At 34.7% G+C, this 23785-nt stretch overlaps 1 protein-coding gene across 4 annotated transcripts in view; it reads left to right on the forward strand.

Annotated features, from left to right (window-relative positions):
- The window catches only part of AKT3 (AKT serine/threonine kinase 3), a 273074-nt gene that overhangs the window by 185559 nt on the left and 63730 nt on the right, over positions 1–23785 (forward strand). For all 4 annotated transcript variants that reach the window (XM_065935620.1, XM_065935621.1, XM_065935623.1 and 1 more), the window contains 2 exons: positions 3906–3971; positions 4433–4501. In XM_065935620.1, the coding sequence (XP_065791692.1) occupies positions 3906–3971; positions 4433–4501 (135 nt within the window). The remainder of the gene's footprint in view (positions 1–3905; positions 3972–4432; positions 4502–23785) is intronic.

Raw genomic sequence — 23785 nt, forward strand, 5'->3', positions numbered from 1 at the left:
GTCATGTATCTTGATTTCAACCAGCTTCATGAAGTCAGTCTTTAGAGTCTTGTGGTCAATGTGGAGAAAATAATGTGAACAGAGTTAAAGTGTACGTGGTTAAGTTGCTACTGAGTTGTTGGAAATGACCATTGATGTTGGACTTAGATGAGCTCAATCTTGACCTTTTCACCTGCAGTTTGAGCAGTTTAACTTCTGTGAACCTCAGTTACCTCATATAAAATGGGAATAATCAAAGACATCTGCTCAGTTACTACAAGGATTAAAGGAGATGACACCCTTGGTGTCCATAGTGATAGAGATGTTCTGTTTCTCTGTCATCATTTGCTCCTTGTCCACCTCCTGCCAAAAACTTAACTACCAAAAGCAATAAGTGGGGAGAATGAAAAGGAGAATTTTAGACCATGTTTGGTAAAGGGTAGTGATAAATTAGAGAGGATTGGAAAAATGAGTATGAGGAAGACTATTCTTCTGTGTCATGTTTGCAAAAAATCATGAAAAAATCCATTCTTCCTAAGCTGCTTTCTATGAAAGAAATTAGATTTTAAAATTCATTAGTCTTTTGCCATGGATGAATATATATGAAACTAAATTTCAAAAGCTTTTTCATGAAAACATTTTACTTATATACCCAAGCACTATTTATTTGTAATCATGATCAACAAATGGATTTTTAGAAAAGCATCATATTGTTTTAGCCCCTAAGTTTTATTAGTGTTATTTTTAACTTTTTGTTTTGACATGTTGCTTTTAACTGTAATTAAAAATTATTGACATCTGTGTTTACTTTTTAGCTTGTGCATACCTTATCTTCATAGCAGAAACTAATTAGTATGTGAAATACTGTACCATTAAATTTGCATTAAGGAGAAAATTTTAATTTGATCAGATGTAAAGTATGGTAGAAAATACATTTTAATACATAAAATATATGTGCATGGTATTAATTCTGGTTTCATTCTTATAACGAAGAAATACTGTTTTAGCTTTTGCCTACCTACATCTTTACTTGACTCCTTTAATGTGGTTAGGCAGATTACAGAATTTAGGGGAAAAAAATAATCTTTCATGGAACTTACTAAGTGATTTAGAAAAATAACTATTACATATAATGAGCTTGTTTCAACAAAATAGAATGAAATAGCTGCCAGCAATATTAACTGAAGTGCTAGGATATCATTTCCAAATGGGTTTCATACTTCTCTTTTTTAAGTCTTTTTCTAATTTACTGCCTCAGATCACTTAAAATCCTAAAGCATAACTGGTAGATGTTGCCTTCTCTGACTGCATATAAAGTAATACTTCTGCTTTATCCTCTGTTGGAAGCATATAGCTATTAGTTTTTCACTGTTAATTTTTTATCTCAGAAATATTTCAAACAATCTTTCTTGCGCCTGGTGCCACTGCAGTCATCCTAGCCATCCTAATTTCACTCTTACACTGCAGTTGTCTCCTAATTGATCACCCCTGTTTTTGCTGTGCTTCTGAGACGAGCCTGAGCAAATTTAAAACCAGAAATCAGTGTGTGCCCCAATCCCCAAATCCTACACCATCATGTTACTCAACCTGTGATCTTCCAGTAGCATTAATTTTCCTTCTTTACCCCACTTTCTCATAAGATCACTTATCAGAATTCATAATTATATCTAAATTGGATGTGTACCAATTTGATATGCACCAATGTCTTCTCCACTAGCATGTCAACTCCATGAGCAAAAGAATCAGAGTCTTTTTTACAAAAATGATTTTATACTTGTACTGTTATTGTTATTTAGTAAGTGCATGTCAAGGATTTCATTTTTTAATCAATGAATTCAGTTTTATAGCCCATAAAATAGCCACTTGTATAATCCTTAATCATGTATTTTGTATCCATTATATGGTTCTCATAAACTTTATCATTCCCTTGTCTTCTTTGTTTTTTCCATTAATACTGACCACCATCTGACCAACTGGAATAATAGCTCCAGGAGGGCAGGACTTTTGTCTGTGGTGTTCAGTATCCTGTCTTCAGTGGATAGAACAATACCCAGAGTATATTTGTTTCATATTTATTGAAAATAAATGATTGAATGAGTGAAAGTTCCACATATGAGACTTCTTGGAATTCATTCCTATGATAAACTGTTAAGTTCAACAAACATTTAACAACTACCTACTGTATACTAATCATTCTGATAAGCGTGGGTATAGAAATTAGTTCTGATATCATTTATATTTATTATTTTTTACTAAGATGTTTGGTATTCTAATTAATTTAAAATTTATGGTATGATATGATGGTCGTTTTCATGTTGTTTGAGCATTTAAACCTGGTTCTTATTAACCAAATAAGACTTGAATGCTTTCTCACCCATACTTTATTTCACTGGTTTTAAATACTATGTCATTACACTTAATTGAAAAAGACACATGTACCTAGAGCCTATTATACAGAGTGAAGTAAGTCAGAAAGAGAAAGACAAACACCGTATTAACGCATACGTATGGAACCTAGAAAGATGATACTGATGATCCTATGTACAGAGGAGCAAAAGAGACACAGACGTAAAGAACAGTCTTTTGGACTCAGTGGGAGAAGGAGAGGATGGAATGATTTGAGAGAATAGCATTGAAACATATATATTACCATATGTCAATGCAAGTTGGACATATGAAGCAGGGCACCTAAAGCGGGTGCTCTGTGACAACCTGGAGGAGACAGGGTCAGGGGAGAGAGAGGAGGGGAGTTCAGGATGGAGGGGACGCATGTTTACCTATGGCCAATTCATATTGATGTATGACAAAAACCATGACAATATTGTAAAGTAATTATCCTCCAAGTAAAATTAATTAATTTTAAAAAAAGATTGGTTTCACTCTCTTGGAATGGCTTTTGGATTTTAGCATCTTTGATCATTTTCTTGCTCGTTTATCTTCTAAGTCTAAATAAGGTCAGATGCTTTTGTAAAGATTAATATAATGTCCTAAAGTTTGCAGTTCTTACTTATAATCTTGATTTGCTGGCTGTGTTAATAAATTGATCCAGCAAGGGCTTTGTTTAGGATCTTGGCAGAAGTAGAAACCAGAGGTGTTGTGTTAGTTTCAGCATTTATCTCCCTTTCCTTTCTTCTTTAAGATAGTGTTATTTTTGAGATGTGAAACATTTTTCCAGTTCTCCATTTGTTGAAGAAAATCTTCCCTAGTTCACTTTTGATGTCAAGATGAAATTTATGTACAAAATTGAGGAAATACAATTTAGTGTATTTTTGGCTTTAAATATATCCAGATATTGAAAGTGTCCTACAATAGGCTATGATCTTTTTTTAATTTCTTTTTTATTTTTCTAAAGAAAAGCATGCTAAAAAGCCACAAAGCAAAAATATGCAGTTTTATACTATTTTTATTTCTGAAATGTATAATTTAGAATTAAACCTCTTAATGTGTACTGTGTTCCTCTTTTCAATAACTTATTTTTCTTCTAGGTAGAAGACTTACCAATTCTATGATCTTTACTGAAATATATCCTTTGTATCCCCCTGAATACAATGTAATACAAACATGGAAATATTAACTACTCCATACCTAGCTGTTAACTTACAAGACATTCTCTTCAAGGGGAAAGGCTTACTATTTCATTTTTTGTGTCCCTGGTAATTTTTGCTTATTATTATATCATTATTGATATATTTTGATAAAGTATGACTGAGTTTATACATTATAGCCATCTGATTTAAATCACTAATTTGATTTTTTGTTGTTGTTTTTTTTGGTAGAAGAGAAGCTAAGCAATAAAGGAGCATGTATTTAAAGTCTTTTTCTGTGTCTGGGTTTAATTTCTTCTGGTCTTAGAGAAATAGCGAAATTTTTGTATTATTTGTGCTCGGAGCATATATTAAAAGTTTATTTGCCTTTTTCTTTCGTAGGATGAAGTGGCACACACTTTAACTGAAAGCAGAGTATTAAAGAACACTAGACATCCCTTTTTAACAGTAAGTGACTAGAGGAAAGATGTTATAATCGTAACATTTTATATTTAAGAGAGTTTTATTACAGCAATTAAGTATGAAAAGTAACATTTTCAGTCACATTTATTTAGGTATGCCATTTTCTTTGATTTGCAAAGTTCTTGTATGTTCCGGTCCCAATGAAGTGTTTTAAGATTAAGAACAACAGATAGACTTTCAAAAGGAAGAAACTTTTAAGAGCTAGGATTGTTTTACTAATAATTATAATTTTAGTTTTTCCTGAAGTAATGCCCATTGCTGATCTTCACAAAATGTGTTTTATATTTCTCATAAATTTTTATTTAAGTGTTCTTACAGGAATAAGTAGACTCTTAAGGAACATGAACAATTTATCAATCACACTTACTGTTTCTAAGTGTTCTATTTTGGATACTATTGTAAAAATGTAGGATTATAATATAACATGTTTTCTTTTTCATTTCAAGTCCCTGAAATATTCCTTCCAGACAAAAGACCGTTTGTGTTTTGTGATGGAATATGTTAATGGGGGAGAGGTGAGTCAAGTATAACCAACACTTGCATTTGCATGGTAGTATTGTTGTTTTTCTAAATTATTTACAAGTTATAGTGTAATAGTTCTCTACTCCTTGATAGAGATTTGATAGCTCTCTACTATTTTAGTAAATGAGAGCTGAATAATTTTTAATGAAATATAATGATCATTTATTTTTTTAACTAGCAATACTTTCTGTATAGGGAAGCATAATCAACTCTTTTCTAAATTTTTTAAATGTAAATGTAAATTTTACTACAGATAGTGATTTTTAAAATCACGGTTTTTAATTTTGAAAACCAGACATATAGGGTTTATGATGCTTTACATAGTTCTTCTGCAAGTTTTTTGTGAAACTTGTAAAGAATTATTTCACCCATTTTAAACTGTTTAACAATAGGCCATAGGTACATTGCGGTTGAGTTTTCTCTTCTACATAGTAGTTAAGAGTAACCTTGACTGTATTTAGATGAGTTTTTAGTTTTGAAGGGAAATTCAATCATTTTAGTAGTATATTCACTTTTTCCTTTATTCTTTATCCTTTTCCCTATTTTTCATCAAAATCAATGCGAGGGGAAAATGTAGTTTACTGGAAATATTTCACATTGTGAGTATTCTGGAATTTAATTCTTAAATAGGGGCGTGTATCTCACAGACTTTAAAATAGTCTTATTACCTGAAAGAAAAGAAGAAGGAGAGGGAAGGAAGAAGGGAGGAAAAGAGGGATGGAGGGAGAGGGAAGGAGGAAGACGAAGATATAAGGGAAGGAGGGAAAGAGGGAGGAAGGAAAGAGGGGAGAGGTAAGGAAAGAAGAAGCAATTATCCTCTGTAGCATGTTTTCTCCTATTGAATTATCTGGCTTACAGGAATTAGTAGGAAAGAAGAAGCAATTATCCTCTGTAGCATGTTTTCTCCTATTGAATTATCTGGCTTACAGGAATTAGTGCATTGCAAAAAATTCATTCATTCATTTGGTAAACACATTTTGAGTGCCTTGGCAGTGTGAGTTTATCAAAATGTGTTAAGAGTATATAATTTATCTTATAACTGTATTATAAATTAGAATATAGTAAAAGATTTAAGTGTTAATAAATTCATAAAAGGAAATTTGTTATGAATGGTTCTAGTATTTAGGTTAGGCTTAATGAAATTCCAACAGGGGAACTGATTTGAGAGGATATTTCAGGCAGAGAGAATGATTTGAGCAAAATCACTGGTAGGCAGGTACAGAGGAACAAGTTGAGTAGTTAGAATTTAGTGATCCAGGCATTCTGAACTGGACCCTTGTCAGATGTCTGAGAAAATAAAAAGAAAATGGGTTTCATGGAATTATATAGGATTGATCTGTCTTAACAGTTCATTAATTGAATGTGGGTAGAAAAGCATTTGGTTGGGATCACGGAGAATTAATATGTGTAGTGAACTTATGAAAAGTGTGTTAAGAGTAAAATTATAAATTTGGTTTTAAAAAACTTTTTCCTAAGGTTCCAAGAAATATGTATGTGGAAATACCACAGAGAATAAATATGGCTTAGAATATGGATACAGATTTGGGAGCCATTCCCATAAAGGTTGTAGTTTAAGTTATGGAGGTGAATATTTCCTATTTTATAGAAAATTTAAATTGGTGAAGTCTCTATGTTAGTATCTATCAAAATTAAAAATGCACATATTCTGGAACCCAGCAATTTCACTTCTAGGAGTCTACTTAGATATTCATGCAGTGAAATACTTTATATTCATTAAAAAGAATGATGTTACCCAATATGGGCTGAGACAATGCAGTTTCTAAGATATGTTATGAAATAAGAAAAGCAAGATGCAGACAGAATATAAAGGATGCTACTGTCATGTTAAAGTAAGACCATATATGAGTGCATATATGTCTGTGTGTGCATTGACCACCTCTGAATTATGTACTGGGCATGAGTGCTTACCTTCAGGAAGGCAAGCTGAATCACTGGGGGAAAGATGGGAGGAAGTCTCATTTTTCACTTTATTCTTGGGCATCTTTTGTATTTTGTATCAAAGGTGTATATTAAAGTTGAAGGAAGAAAGATAGGTAGGCAGATGGATGGATGACCAGTGGAGAGAATATTATATAGTGAAATGATAAACTGCAGGCAAAAAGTTGGAGAAGCACTTTTAAATTATAGAAGTACTCTTAGACAGTATCATGTGTTTGTATCTATCATAAAGATTAGCGCATTGCTTTACAATTATTTACTTATCTGTCCTTCCTACTAGGCTCAAAGCTCCCTAAAGACTTACCCACTGGTATAACCCTGGCACCTAACTCACTACCTGACACATAGTAAGAACTTGACACTTACTGAATGTTTTGAATGAGCAAATAAGCAAATAGATGAAAAGTTTTCCCTTCAGGAACAGGGATGAAATAAGTTAGCAAAAGTGGTAAACTAGAGGGGACATCCCTGGTGGCCCAGTGGTTAAGACTCTGTCTTCCAATTAAGGGACACAGGTTCAGTTCCTTCTTGGGGAACTAGGATCCCACATACCATAGGGCAACTAAACCCACGTGCGCCAACTGAGGCTTGAAGCAGCCAAATAAATGAATTTAAAAAAAAATGGTAAAATAGGAACTACTGAGATGTAGGAAGAAAAATAGAGAGTAATGTGGTACATAGGTTCTTTAGAAAAAATGCTTAAAATGTATTTTCAGGAGAACCTATTTTTTTGTGTATTTATAAAATATTTATTTATTGAGAATGAGCAGTGTACTCTGGTAGATAAGTGGGTGTAGAGATCTGAATTAAGCATAGCTCTTACTCTAAAAGAGTTTATGGTATAGTGGGGAAGATAAGGTATAAAATTTATACTAAGTGTAAAAGTGATAATTATCTCTGGTATCAGAAGTATATAGATTAAGGACCATGGGACTTCATTGAAAAGAAGGAAAAGTTTTAGATGGTGGGATGAAGGGAAGCTGCCTGGAAGCTTAGTAGAAGGAGATAGTTGTCACTCGTACTTCTGTTCTAAACCTTGAGTACATAGACAATTAATCAATTGATGATTGTTAAAATATTTTTTTCTTACATAGAAGCAGATTTTCAAGCTAGCCAGATGGTTTTCTTACTCATTGAAATGCCTACACTATTTCTCTTGTTTGGCATTTCTTTTCCTTTTTCAGAACTTCTGTTTTAGGTATGTGCTATAGATAAAAGCTAAATTATTTTATGTATTGAAGCAGGTACACTTTTATATGGTAATGTAATTTTACATGCATGTATAGTAACTATAGAATTGCCATAAATATGAAAAATGGAAATAAAATTACGTTTACATGATTTTTGAAAAAAATGAAAGTTTTATATGTGTACTCTCTCAGTTTGTTTATTCTTTTAGGTTATCAAATATGCTTTTAAATGCATTTTATGCATTTTAAGTATACTTTAAAATGTGCTTTATAAACACATACAAATAGTTATTATTTAATTCTTGGAACTTGATGAGGTTATTTCAGTTCTTAAGTTTTTCTGAGAAGCAAATCTGTACTCAGTGTATGCTTATGGTGACTTATTTTATTCTGGTGAATTGTTAGTACTCACCCAAATGGCAGCATCCTCAAATCTCTTCTGTCCAGTGTTTGATCTGAGATAGGCTTCTTTAGTGGACTCATTGAAGTTAATTAGTAACTAGCTGAGTTTTCACTCAGTTCAGTTCAGTTCAGTTGCTCAGTCGTGTCTGACTCTTTGAACATTCATACTTATTGTCTGATGATTTTCAACTAGCCGTAGTATTCTTCTAGCCTATATTTTGGAATGTTTATTTTGAAATGTGAGTACAGCAGCTGAGACATTTCTTTATACTTTCTTCACATTTTTGTGAATGTTTGAACATCTTTCAGCCTAATAGATGGCACAGGAGTTTAGCATGCTTGTGGCTATGCTTGTATATTCCTATATTTGCGAATATTGTTTAAAGTGCTACATAATCTTGGTGGGAATAGATTATGAGAGAAATACTGGTTGTGAACAATCCTTATAGGCGTGTCAATACAATGGAGTCACATCATAATTTATATGAATTTAAAGAAATAGGCTTAGCAACAGATAGCATAGATAGGAATGAAGGAGGGGTGAGGGAGGGGAAGAAAACAGAGAGGAAACGTAGCAAGGAAGAAAATGGTGATTCTGCCATTCCTCTTGCTAAGCATATTCAGAGTAACCTCAATATGAGAGAGAAATTGCTGTTCTTTTACTCCACATCAGTTTTTACTTGCCATACTTGGAGTTTCATGGGATAGAAATTCTGGTGTTTAAAAATGCATAGTTTTTATAAAATATTGTCATTAAGTGGGTTGTGAGTATGGGTGGGCCTCCAAAGAAACTAGTATTTCAGTGCTAGAGGAAAAGCTGTGCTGGCTTAACTGTGTTGAGGCAGCAGATTGGCCTTCAGTGTGATGCCTTCCTGAGGAATTTCCAAGGGTGGTTTTGGTTTATTTGATGGTTTATATGTTACGTTCAGAACCCACTCCAGTATAATCCATTTGCCTATTAAATATTTAATGGGCAATTACAATGAATTGGACACCAGAGGATGTAGAAATAAGGGAAATAACGGTACTTTCCTTGAAAAGATGAGTATCTAATTGCAAACAAGAAAATATACATAGTCAGTGTCATTATTGCCATGAAAACACTGGTTGTCGTGGGATACAGAGAATGTGGATTTGAATCAGTCCAAAAGGAAGAGAAAGGAAGGGGGAGAATGGCATGGTCAGAAACACTTCTTTAAGTACTTGGCTGATCTAAGTCTTAATGGTGACTGTAAGTTACATAAGTAAGGAAGAGAGGGAGAGAAAATAGAATGTTTAGAATGTGGGAGCTCATGCAAGCTCTCCCCTACCTCCCCAGATTTGGCATGGTATGAATGATGCACAGAGTCCTGCAGAGAAAAGCCAGAAGAATGTGACCAGGTAGTTAGGGTCATGTTAGGCCAGATCTCTCCCAAGTAATTTAGATTTTATCCTGAATGCAGTGAAGCATCATGGAAGGATTTCTTATGAAATGTTTTAGAAGGAAGACTTTGGTAATGGTATGAGGCTTGTATTGGAAAATAAAATTGGATGCAGAGAAACGGTTTTATTTATTTATTTTTTCATTTATTTTTATTAGTTGGAGGCTAATTACTTCACAGTATTGCAGTGGTTTCCGTCATACACTGACATGAATCAGCCATGGATTTACATGTATTCCCCATCCCGATCCCCCCTCCCCCCTCCCTCCTCCCTCTCTACCTGACTCCTCTGGGTCTTCCCAGTGCACTAAGCCCAAACACTTGTCTCATGCATCCAACCTGGGCTGGTGATCTGTTTCACCCTAGATAATATACATGTTTCGATGCTGTTCTCTCTAAACATCCCACCTTCACCTTCTCCCACAGAGTCCAAAAGTCTGTTCTGTACATCTATGTCTCTTTTTCTGTTTTGCATATAGGGTTATTGTTACCATCTTTCTAAATTCCATATATATGTGTTAGTATACTGTAATGGTCTTTATCTTTCTGGCTTACTTCACTCTGTATAATGGGCTCCAGTTTCATCCATCTCATTAGAACTGATTCAAATGAATTCTTTTTAATGGCTGAGTAATATTCCATGGTGTATATGTACCACAGCTTCCTTATCCATTCGTCTGCTGATGGGCATCTAGGTTGCTTCTATGTCCTGGCTATTATAAACAGTGCTGTGATGAACATTGGGGTGCACGTGTCTCTTTCAGATCTGGTTTCCTCGGTGTGTATGCCCAGGAGTGGGATTGCTGGGTCGTATGGCAGTTCTATTTCCAGTTTTTTAAAGAAATCTCCACACTGTTTTCCATAGTGGCTGTACTTGTTTGCATTCCCACCAACAGTGTAAGAGGTTTCCCTTTTCTCCACACCATCTCCAGCATTTATTGCTTGCAGACTTTTGGATAGCAGCCATCCTGACAATGGTACCTCATTGTGGTTTTGATTTGCATTAAAGAAACAGTTTTAGAAAGTACTGCAGGTGGAAGATTTAGGTAGCCTGTTCAAAAAATGGTAAGTTGTTAACTGGGGTAATATTAATGAGAAGGAATCAAATTCTAAATGCTGTTCAGGTACAGGATTTCTGGGATTTAATGACTGAAAGGAAAGAAAGGAAAACATCACACAATTTCCTATTTGCTACTTGGAGAATTTTGTGGGTACTTGGCTATTTGTAAAATCAGGGAACAGTAAAAGGAATGTTTTCTGAGTTGATCATCCTGTATGTGAGGTACCTCAAGGGAATCTGAAGGAGGTGGGAGAGTTAGGTCAGAGATACAAATAGAGTTCAGCAGCAATGTTGAAACCAAGGAAGGGAAGATGTCCAGTATGAGAATAGTGTGTAGTTCGAAAGATAAATGGCTAAGATGGTGCCTGAAGATACCAACATTGGATACACTGGTGATAAGAGAAGCCTAAGGAAGATACTGGGTAGAAGCAGCCAGACAAGAGAAGTCTTAGAAGTTCAGTTTAGTTCAGTTCTGTTGCTCAGTCGTGTCCAACTCTTTGCAACTCCTTGGACGGGGACTGCAGCATGCCAGGCTTCCCTGTCCATCACCAACTCCTGGAGCTTTCTCAAACTTATGTCCATCAAGTCGGTGATGCCATCCAACCATCTCATCCTCTGTCATCCCTTTCTCCTCCCACTTTCAATCTTTCCCCACATCAGGGTCTTTCCAGTGAGTCAGTTCTTTGCATCAGGTGGCCAAAGTATTGGAGTTTCAGGTTCAGCATCAGTCTTTCCAATGAATATTCATGACTAATTTCCTTTAGGATAGACTGGTTGGATCTCCCTGCAGTCCAAGGAACTCTCAAGAGTCTTCTCCAACACCGCAGTCCCCACAGTTCAAAAGCATTACAGTTTTGAACACCACAGTTCAAAAGTATCAATTCTTTGGTGCTCAGCTGTCTTTATATAAAGCCTTAGAGGTTAAGGGAAGTATATTGAGTGTAAGAGTAAAGATACACAACCGAAAGATAGCAATTGAATTCATTGGATTTGACCTCTACTACTAGTTCCGCTGGAGAAGGGATAGGCTACCCACTCCAGTATTCTTGGGTTTCCCTTGTGACTCAGCTGGTAAAGAATCTGCCTGCAAAGCAGGAGACCTGGGTTCGATCTCTGGGTTGGGAAGATCCCCTGGAGAAGGAAAAGTTATGGGGTCACAAAGAGTCGGACATGACTGAGAGACTTTCACTTTCACTAATTCCTAAGCAGAATAACCATGAATTCTTTTTTTATAGCTTGATGAATGTTATATACCTTGACTATATAAGTGTTGGTTTGGAGCTCAGTAGAACAAAGTTATGATGGTTCGGTGCAACCGTCTACTTTGGTAGACAGTAAATCAGCACATGGAGAACTGATTGTAAAAGCACTCTAATAATGTGACCCATCACACTGCTGCTAACATATCCAAGCCACTCTCTTTTTGTAGCTTGTGTGGGTATATGTGTGTATGCGCACTCAATCGTGTCTGACTCTCTGCAACCCCATGGACCATAGCCCACCAGGCTTCTCTGTCCATGGGCTTTTCCAGGGAAGAACACTGGAGTGGGTTGCCATTTCCTTCTCCAGGGGATCTTCTTGACCCAGGGATCAAACCCATGTCTCTTGTATCTCCTGCACTGCCAGATGGGTTCTCTTCCAGCTGTAGCTTAGGTATTATCAAATTTATATGAGAATAGAAAAATATTGTTGGGAGTGGGGGAAGAGGAGAGTAAACTGAAAACTGTTTAGTTTGATTTAGAATGTCTTTACGTAGGACTCTTTCCCCAAATCCTTACTTGTGGCCTTATTTCTTTCAGGTTTGTAAAACAAACCTCTATAAATCCTTCTCCAGGCTAAAATCTCCTGGAGATTGATAAGAGATTGATTAGTAGGGAAAGGAAAATGATTACATAGAAATGTTAGTCATCTGATAAATTTTTCATATTCTTCTATATTCTTTATCTGGGTACAAATGAAGCTAACATTTTCAGTTGTTTACTATTTCTGTCCATATTTTAGCTCATTGTACACTGTATAGTAAGCCCTTTGATAAAATTCATTTTATTTTTTGCATATGACTTCTAGTTTCATGCCAATCTTGAGAGTCTCTCATACTTATTTTAGATTCTCATTATCTTGGTGGCGTATTGTCTTCAGTGATCTCATTTTAAATTCACATGAGACAGAAGTGCCAGCAGTCAGCATGCTAGATCTACTTACTAATTTATGGAGGTGTGATTTGGGTGACTTTTAAATTAAAAGTATCATTTCATATTCATAGTGATTTTTAAAATTTTTCTAAGTTTACAGATGTACGAATATCTATATTGTCAGGAGTCTAACAAGTAACTTCTTTGCTAACCATTTTAGTTATTAGTATTTTTATCAGAATTCTATTGTTTTCATCCAGAGCTTTTCTAAAAAGTATCAAGCCAAGAAGGATGCATTATAATATTCACATTAGTACATAAAGTTCAGGCAAAATACCTTTGGGAGTGTTTTTTGCTGTGTGATTTTATGTTTCAGGGCTGCTGCGCTGTGCCTAGTCGCTCAGTCGTGTCTGACTCTCTGTGACCCCATGAATTGTAGCCCACCAGGCTCCTCTGTCCATGAAACTCCCCAGGCAGGAATACTGGAGTGGGTTGCCATGGCCTCCTCCGGGCGATCTTCCCAACCCAGGGATTGAACCCAGGTCTCCCGCATTGTAGGCAGATTCTTTACCGTCTGAGCCACCAGGGAAGCCCATATTTCAATGATAAATTCCCCAGTTCATTAAACCAATATGTCTCTGCTTGTGAAGTAATAATCCAAAGACTCGTCTAGCCTCAACGTCTAAGTTGCTTACTTTTATATGTGGAACATCAGATGAAGTGGCTGAAGCTCCTGGAGTTGACCGGGCATTTATCTGTTTTCACAGTTTTTCTCCTTGTGGTTTTGGCACAGGATGGCAATTTCAATGTAGTCACACTTTTTGCACAAAGGTAGGATCACCCCAGAGTGAACATTTCAAGAGAGTGAAAACAGAAGGTACAATATGTGTATAAATTGGAAACTTGGAAGGAGAAAAAAAAAAAGGACAGTGTAGCAAAATAATATTTAAATATTTAAAACTATAATATCAAAACACAGTGTATCGTCATTTGTGTTCTGTGTCTTACACTTAACATAATAGTTTAAAAATTCATCAATATTGTTGCATATATCAGGAGTTTATTCTTTTTATGGTCTTATGTGGATATATTATAATATATTTATATACTCTTTAGTAGATATTTGATTTTCTTGCAGTTTGGGGCTATTATGAAAAGATTTCATGTGAATATTCCAGTACAAATCTTTGTGTGGATATATAGTTTCAGTTGCCTTGGGTGAATATCTAGGAACACAATTTCTGTGTCATTTGGTATGTTCATCTTCATAAGAAACTGCCAAATTGTACCATTTTGCATTTCTAGGATATTATTTAACATCATTGCCACACTTGGCGTGGTTAGTCTTTCTTATTTACCTCTTCTTTTGGATGTGTAATGGCATCTTTCAGTTTTAATTTGAATTTCCTGAATTATTTAATGGTATTGAACATGCGTTCCTGTGCTGATTTGCCATGTTGTGGCTTCTTTATTGAAGTATCTGTTAAAATCTTTGGTCCATGTTTTGATTGGGCTTCTCAATATTGAGTAGTCAGACTTCTTGATACTGTTTGCAAGTACTTTATCATATATGTTTTGCAAGTAGTTTCTCCCAGTCTGTGTTCTGCCGTTTCATTTTTTAGTGGGGAATTTTTTCTGTGTTTAGTTTTACTTAAATCCATTTTTTAGAAGTCATATTGTTCATATGTAATTTATATTCAGTAAAATTTACCACTTTAAAGTGTATAAATTAGTGAGTTTTGACAAATGTGTTGTTTACCAATACCACAATCATGATATAGAACAGTTCTATCATTGTAACAAGTCCTTCATACTCCTTTACAGTCAGTTTCTACCATCACCTCCTATCCTTCTAACCACTGATGTGCTATCTTACTTAAGTATGTTTTGAAGCACAAAACTTTTAAATTAGATGAAATACAATTTATCAGTGTTTTTCTTTTGTGGTTTACAGATATGGGATTTAATTTAAAACACCTTTTCCTAACCCAACTTGGTTAAGATTTACTCCTATGTTTCTTCTAGAAATGTTAGTAGTTTTTAGAATTATATTTAGTCTGTAATCCACTTCAAGTTAATTTTTGTTTATGGTATTAAAGAATCAAGGTTCATTTTTTTTTTGCAATTGGATATTTAATTGAAAAAATATTTGTTGAAAATAGGATTGCGTTAAGGCAGTATGTGATTTTAAGTCTATGTTAAACAGGAACAGATCTTGTGGGGCAAAATATACCTTGTAGTTCCTCCAGTAAATAAGCTTGTATCTGATTAGGATGGGTGATTTCAGACATATAAACCGATAAGCACAGATTTTTTTTGTCCTTTTATAGTTAAGAGTATATAAACATTCTGGACAGTTTTGCAAAGTTCAATAAAATTACATATAAATAAGTCAGACACAGTTTCATTCAGTAGCATCATGATTGGAAATACTTAAGCATGAAATGATTCCTCATGACTTGACCCCCAGATATTTGTTACAGTTTTATTCCTAAGCTCAAAATTTAAAGTACTAACTCTCTGCCCTTTAAAAAACAAATTGGGGCTGTTGACTTCTAATTTTTCTCTCATGGTTAAAATTCATTTAAAACAATTTAGTGAGTCTAGAAATTCTTTTTACTTGTAGCGGTATCTTGCCTGCCTCATATTTTTCCTGATTAACTTTTTCATAATTCTCAATAAAGAGGCAAAAGAGAAAAGACTCCAGGGACTGATCTTTTCTACTGGTGCAGATGGGTGACTCAGTGCATCAACTCAGGTGTTCTGGGCTTTCTTGGTATGTTGTTGTTACACATTGGCAAGAACTTTAGGTCTTGAAAGACTTCTATAAGTCTACAGTAAACCTTGGTTTAGGGATAGAGTAAACAAAGAAGTGGGCTTCCCTGGTGGCTCAGTGGTAAAGAACCTGCCTGCCAATGCAAGAGTCATGGGTTTGATCCCTGGCTCGGAAAGATCCCATGGAGAAGGAAATGTCAACCTACTCCAGTATTCTTGCCTGGGAAATCTCATGGACTGAGGAGCCTGGCGGACTACAGTCCATGGGGTCACAGAGAGTCTGACAAGACTTAGTGACTAAAACAACAATAAGAATTTTTTGAAAAGTATTTGTTGAAAAAACTATTTTTCTCTCATTGAATTACCCTGACACCTGTGATCTATGTCCATCAATCCGTATGCTTTATCTTACTGTCTTTAGTACTTTTGCTTTAGAGTATTGAAATGAGGCAGTTTTGAGTCTTCCAGTTTTACTCTTTTTTTAAAAATTATTTTGGCAACTCTGTTTGCTTAACATTTTATACTAATTGTAGAGTGTTGATTTCTACATGAAGGTCTACTAGACTTTAATTAATATTGTAATCTGTTGATCAATTTGGGGAGAATTGATGTGTTAACAGTATTGTCTCCTGATCCATGAACATGGTATATCTTTCCAATTATTTAGATCTTCTTTAATTTTTCAACAATATTATGTAGTTTTTAGATAACAGGACCTGAACATTTTTTGTTATATTTATCCTTATTTATTGTATGTGTTTTCTTATACTATAAATGATTTGTTTGAAGTCTCAAAAATGAGTTGTTTGTTGCATTTAGAAATACAGTTGATATTTACTTATTAGCCTTGAATCCTGCATCCTTTCTCAAAGTTTATTTGCTTGTTCATAAATATGTTGAGATTCTCTTTGTGGATAATCACATCATATGGAAACAAAGACAATTTTACTTCCTCTTTTTTTCAACCTCAATAGGTTTTCTCTCTTTTTCTTGTGTTATTAAGCTAAGACCTTCAGAACAGTGTTAAATAGGAAGGTAAGAGCAATCATCTTTACCTTATACCAGATCTTAAGGCAAATGCATTTATACCCTCACTGTTAAGACTTTATTAAAGATTTATGAATACTTTAACAAGTTGAATAAGTTCCTTTTTATTCCTCTTTTCCTGAGTTTTTTTTTTTTAAAATAATAGAATGTAAAATTTTGTCAGATTATTTTTCTGTATCTGTTGGGATGATCATGTGGTTTTTCTTCTGTATTCTGGTAGTATCTTGAATTTCTTTTTTTTGTTGTTTTTTAATGTTAAACCAACATTGCATTTCTTAGGGCTTGAGGTAATTTAGCTGGAAATTTTTAGCCAAATAACTATTTCAGAGTCCAGCCACCTAACTTTAAATCACTTTTAATTCTCTTATAGCATCCTAATGGCTTAATTTGTATTTTAAGAAATGTAATATTGAACTATTTATTAAAATGATATTTTAATATTTTTGTCTAGATCACTATCTTTTCTGAAAGAAACTCTTCAAGCACTAAATATATATTTACATTACAACAAGTTTTCTATGCAAAATGCATAGAAACTATGGAGTTTAGCTTGTGAAAAGAATAGACAAGATCTAGAAAACAAATGTATTATCTATTAAATGTAGGTATACTTTTATTTGATTCTGTAGAAGTACATGTTCAAATGTTTTATTGTATAACTAATACCATTCCAGTTGTGAGTGTAGTATTTACTACAGACTGAATCTTTTCCTCCCGAACTCATAAGTGAAAACCTAATCCTCATTGTGATAGCACTGGAAACAAAGTCTTTGGACTGATTAGGTCATGAAGGTGGAATCCTCATGAATGGAATTAGTGCTCTTGTAAAAGACATCTCATGGTTACCCTGATAGCTCAGCTGGTAAAGAATCCGCCTGCAATGCAGGAGACCCCGGTTTGATGCCTGGGTTGGGAAGATCTGCTGGAGAAGGGATAGGCTACCCACTCCAGTATTCTTGGGCTTTCCTTGTGCTCAGCTAGTAAAGAATCCGCCTGCAGTGCAGGAAACCTGGGTTCAATCCCTGGGTTGGGAAGATCCCCTGGAGAAGGGAAAGGCTACCCACTCCAGTATTCTGGCTGAAGAAGGCCATGGACTATACGTCCATGGGGTTGCAAAGAGTCAGACATGACTGAGCAACTTTAACTTTCATAAAGGACAGCTCAGAGAGTTCAGTTGCTCCTTCCCCAGTCTGAGGACACAGTGAAAAGACAGCTGTCTATGAACCAGGAAATAGACACTCAGTTTGCCATTGCATTGATCTTATATTTCTCAGCCTCCAGAATTATGAGAAATAAATTTGTGTGGCCCAGTATTCTGGCCTGGAGAATTCCATGGACTGTATAAGTCCATGGGGTCTCAAAGAGTCGGACTTACTGAGCGACTTTCACTTTTACTTTTATAATCCACTCAGTCTGTGATAATCTGTTACGGCAACCCAAATGGACTAGGATAGTATTGTTGATGAATTGTCCTGTATGTGAGCTTGAGCCATTCTTTTCGACTGAGGTTTTTTGTAAGCTCAAGGAATGTATTAATCAGCATTATTGCACAGACTGCCATGCCTTGTTGCTTAATTAGTTGTTTTTAGAATATTCGGGTTCTGAGCTCATCAGTATTATGATAATGAATGTAATCATTGAAATTATTGACTTGTATTGAACTTATTTTCTCTATTAACTTACATTTTGCCATTACGAAAGAATGACTAAAGTTTGTATATACAGATAATATTTGCAAGAAAAATATAGTTTTGTTTAAAGTCTCAGATTGCGTTGATAATTCTCAGGGTATTGTTTAAGTTCAGATGTTTATTTTTTTTTGAAAGTTTGTTGCATAGTTTTCAAAATACAGTAATTTGTTTTCAAGATAAGCATTCTGGGTTTGTGATGAAATCTTGGCTTATTTAAATCATTAAAACAGTCTATTTGCATTACTCTATTCTCACAGCATTATTAACCACAAAACACAACAAAAAAACATGTAGTCATTGCTAAAGAAAGTCAAACTTCTGAAGATGTGCTTCTTCCTTGAGGAGCAAATAATTCTTTTTTTTTTTTTTTAACAAAAACAAGATTATTTAGTTGTAGTCTTTTTAATGTTTCTAATATAAAGCACTTTACCTTTAAAACTTTAAGCCTTATTTTTCTTACAAATAATTCTTTGGAAAGTATTTTTTTGTTTTTGTTTGGAAAGTGTTTTTGAATTTAACTTTATTCTCTGCAGTACATTTATAAAGCATATAATGTGCCCACATGCTAGGTTTGTTGCTGAGGATGCATAACTATAGAGTACTTGTATAGTCTTCCTCTTTGTCCTGAGCTTCTGCCAACAAAAAATTGTCAAAAGCCTAAATTGCTAAAAGAATCAATAGTATTTTAATTGAAGTCTTTATATAATTTTCTCCATTATGAAAGTAACAATGATGCATATTCGTTGTAGAAAAGTCAGAAAGTTATTTCAATTGAGAAAATGTTTTATTTATGTATTTATTGCTATTTACTGACTGCATGCTACAAGCTAGTCACTGTGCTATGTAATTAGTAAATGGCATGAAGAAGACATGGTGTCACATTTAAGGAAATCGTAGACTGTACCTTGCCTTTTCATTGTTTCAGTGATATTTTTGAGCAACAGGAGTTTTAAATTTTGAAATCCAATTTATTAATTTTTTTAAAAATATTGTTTAAGAAATCTTTGTCCTGGATCACAAATATTTTCTCCTGTATTTCCTTTTATAACTTTTATAGTTGTATCTACCACATTTAGTTTTATGATCTGTTTTATTTTTATGTATGCTGTAAGCTAAGAATTGAGGTTCTTTTTTTTTTTTTTTTAATCTCCTGTGGATATCTGCTTATTCCAGCATCTATTGTTGAAAAGTCCCATTGAATGACCCTGACACCTTTGTCAGAAATCAGTTTGACATATGCATGTGGCCTTTTCTCTAACACTAACACTGCTGCACTGCAGAGGCAGTGTGTTCAAGGACTCCGCTGGGTGCCACGTTTCTTATGAAGTTTTTCCATTTTGCCTGGTGAAAACAAAGTATTTTTAGCTCAATGAGCTGTGATTTTTTTTCCACCTGATTCTTTCCAATGGCTCTTTCCCTGACCTTGGAATTTTCCTCATATACATGTGCTGATTAGTAAGACTCGAGGCAGTTCATTGCAGGTCCCTGGAGCTCTCCTTTCTGTGGTTTTCTGTCTCATGAATTAGAGCTACTTTGGTCTCCCCAGTCTCTGAACTCAATTCAAGGATCCCCCAAGTTCTTTTTGATTTTCTCTCCCTGCCTTGCATTCTATATGGTAGCTCAAACAACCATTAATTGTTTCCTTTTTCTTGTTTTCCTTTTCTTTGGGGTCAGTGTACTTTGAAGTGTAATACTTAATGTATGGATTTCCTTGTTTCATTTCTTTTGTATGTTTTCCTAATTGTTGAAGAAGGGAGTATAAATCTGTTATCTGTTAGCTCAGTTGTGATCAAAACAAAGTCTCTAACCTTTATACTTTATAGATAATTTCACTGGGTGCAGGATTTTAGGATATGGGATTTTTTTTTTTTTTCTTTTAGCAATTTGAACTTGTTTTTCCATTGTTCGTTTGCTTATATAGTTTCTGAGGAGAAGTCTCCTATTTGCTGTGTGTATTGTTTTTTTCCCCTTCAGAATTGTTTAATGATTTTCCGTTTATCGCCAGTTTTTTAGCAATTTTACTGTGATCTGACTGGTTATTTTGGTTATGTTCTTAGTATTCATGCATGATTGTGAGTTTTCTTCTCATTGGGTTTCATTGGAATACTTAGTCTGTACATTTATCTTTTTTTTCCTAATATAGAAAAATTCAGGCTTTATTTTGCAGATGTCTCCCTCTGTCTTTCAGGATCTGGTGTTATTCACATGTTAGACTGCTTGATACTATCCAACAGGTCACTAAGAGTCCCTTTTTTTGTTTTTTAGGTACAGTTCATATAGTTTTCTTCTGCTATAATTTCATGTTCATTGATCTTTTCTCTTGCAGTGTCTAATCTGTTGTTTATCCCATCTAATAAAATTTTTATTCAGGTATTACATGTTTCATCTTTAAAAGTCCTATTTATTTCCCATTATCTCTTATTTATGTTCTTGTGCTTCTTTAAAGTTACTGTATGTTAATTCCATCATCTCTTGTTATTTTTTAAAGTCTATGTCTAATGACTAATTTTTTTGTTGGTGATGCATCATATTTTCCTGCATCTTCTCATGTCAAGTAACTGTTGATTGGATCCTTTGAATTTTACGTTAAGTGTTTAGATTGTGTTGTCTTCCTTCAAAGAGTAAGTCTATTATATCTTATTCTGGAGAGTAGTTTTTTACACATATGATATTCTACAGTCTTGTTTGTTATCTTTGTTAATGTAGGTTTAGCTTTAACTCTGACTTCTTTGAAATACCTACTGAATGCCTCTGTGTTCAGTAATGACACTCTAATGACTGATGAGAAATGGAATTTCTCTCAGGTCTGGGAATTATTTGGCATAGAGATCCCTATTCCTCGGCTTATTCTTGTACGTGCATAACTTAGTATCAGATGCAGACAACTATGTAAATTGTATTGCTTCTTCCTCACTGGTATTCTGTCCTGCTAATGCTACCCACCTCACCCGTCTCACCCTCAAAATCTGATATTTCTTTCTCCAACAGTGAGACATTTGTGTTATGCCTGGTATGTTCTTTACTGTATAACATTCTAGAAAATGCCTCCAGACAGAAAGCAGGCGATTTTAGGACTCACTACTTTTGTTTTCACAGGGATCATAGTCTTGCACCGCCTATTGTCCACTACCTAAAAAGAGTTCTGTTCTATATTTTTCTCAATTTTCATTTATTCCTTCTAATATTTGTGTTTAGTTGCTTTGGGCAAAAGGGTAAGTCTAGTCCCATGAACTTTTTATTTTTGTTTTCTGCCTTTTTTAATTAGTTTCATATTTTATATTTAGCTGTCAATTAACATCTAAAATTTATTTTGTTGTGTTAGATAAAAGAAATCTAATTTTAAAAATGTTCAACATGATTGAAAGTCTGTTTTCACATTTTTGTCATATATACTGTGCAAGAATATCCTTGTGTAGGAGATTTCTACATTGCCTTTTTTTTAAGGAAATTTTAAGAGGAAGAACTGTATTTTAAAAATTAGTTTGATATCTATTGCCAGTTGTCCTACAAAGGGTTTATGTTTACATTCTAGCTACCAGTGTGTATCTCTTCACACTTTCACTGATAATGATATTTCTCGAAGTGTTAAATTGTTTCATATATGTTTTATCTCTACTTCATTGATTATTGTAAGGTGGTATAATACATACTATATGTATTATATGTATTCCTCTTATGTTGTCCTTGCCCTTTCTCTTTTTTCCCCTTTTGTTTTAGTGTTGATATGATTTCTCTATATATTATGCATATACACTGTAGTATTTGTCATAAATATTCAATTTACATTTCTGCTCTTTCATGTAGTTAATTCTACCAGTTCCGTCTTTTATGATTCTGTTTCCTCTTGCATCCTGAGATCAGGAAACTATTGGTTCATATTCTCTAGTTTATGAATTACATGAAATTAATTTTGTTATGATGTGAAGTAAAAATCAAATTTTACTTTTCTCCAAAGTTAAGTGAATATTGTGGCACCATTTGTTAAATGGTCATTTTCCCCATATACTTTATCATATATAATTATCTGCTTCACCATATTTTAACTTTTTATAAAGTAACCTATTCTGGCTCCCTGATATCATTGATATTTCTTTTTTCCCCAAACCTTAACCTTTTATTTATATTGGGGTAGAGCCCATTAACAATGTTGTGATAGTTTTGGGTAAATAGCAGAGGGTCTCAGCCATACATACACATGTACCCATTCTCCCCCAAACCCCGCTCCCATCCAGGCAGGCACATAGCCTTGAGCAGAGTTCCATGTGCTCTACAGTAGATCCTTGTTGGTTATCCATTTTAAATATAGCAGTGTGTACATGACCTTCCCAAAGTCCCTAACTATCCCTTCCCCCCGGCAATCTAAACTTCATTTTCTAAGGTTGTGAGTCTTCCTGTTTTGTAAGTAAATCATTTGTATCATTTCCTTTTAGATTCCGCATATATGGGGTGTCATACATTATTTGTTCTTCACTGGCTGACTGGCTTCACTTAGTATGACACTGTCTCAGTCTATCCACGTTGCCACAAATGGCATTATTCCATTCTTTGCAGTGGTTGCGCTGTGTACCGTTTTGTATATGCTCGTCTTCCTTATCCACTCCTCTGTCAGTGGACGTTTAAGTTGCTTCCGTGTCTTGGCTGTTAGCAGTGCCGCGGCGAACATTGGGGTGCGTGTATCCTTTCGGATCATGTTTTTCTCCAGATATGTGCCTGTTGCATATGAATTGTAGCTTTATAGCATCTGTCATTTCTTCAGGCAAAAGTTTTCTTAAAAACATTTATGTATTGAGAAAAAATATGTTTCAGTAACACCTTGGCTCATCTCATTCATTTTTTCTAAAGGAGTCATGTACCATTTCTCGTTTATATTCTCTTCTTGGCCCACCTAAGTGTGATACCCCTTCCCTGAAAGATAACAGATGACCCAGTTCCTTTGTCTGATAAATGTTAATTTTCTCGGTGAAACTTTTGTATCCCTTATTCTTCAAGTATCATATTTTTTTTCTTTTGTATTTTTTTAAGACTTTATCTTAATATCCTATTCTGCCTCTTTTCCCTGTCCTTATCCCTGTCATGATACCCTAAAATTCTGACTTAATTCTGTTTCAGTTTCTACTAAATTTCTGGTCTATATCTTGCTTCCCAGCATCAGATTGTCATCACCAATTCAATGGACATGAACTTGGGGAAACTCTAGGAGAGCCTGAGAAACAGGGAGGCCTGGCATGCTGCAGTCCACGGGGTCGCAGAGTTGGACATGACTTGGCGACTTAACAACAACAATTTTGCTTTCTTGATGTTAGCAGCATCCTGACTCATATTTATCTCTGTACCATTTGGTCCCATAGTACTGAACTGTGCTATAGTTCTTATTTAAATGTCAACGGGTCAAGATAAAAGCCGTTGCTCCTCTGTTCCCAGCCCCATTCCTTTCCTTACACTGCTGGCAACAACACAACACACTGCTGGAAACCTCAGAACTCTCTCTGCCTTTGCCCAAATGGTGCATGCCAATTCCCCTTGGGATACTGACTCTCTTGAAATGTCTGATACTATCACTTTAGTTAAGGTTCCTCAGAAGTTCTTACCAGCTTAAAGGT

Source organism: Muntiacus reevesi, chromosome 5, assembly GCF_963930625.1.
Source record: "Muntiacus reevesi chromosome 5, mMunRee1.1, whole genome shotgun sequence".
Taxonomy (NCBI): Eukaryota; Metazoa; Chordata; class Mammalia; order Artiodactyla; family Cervidae; genus Muntiacus; species Muntiacus reevesi.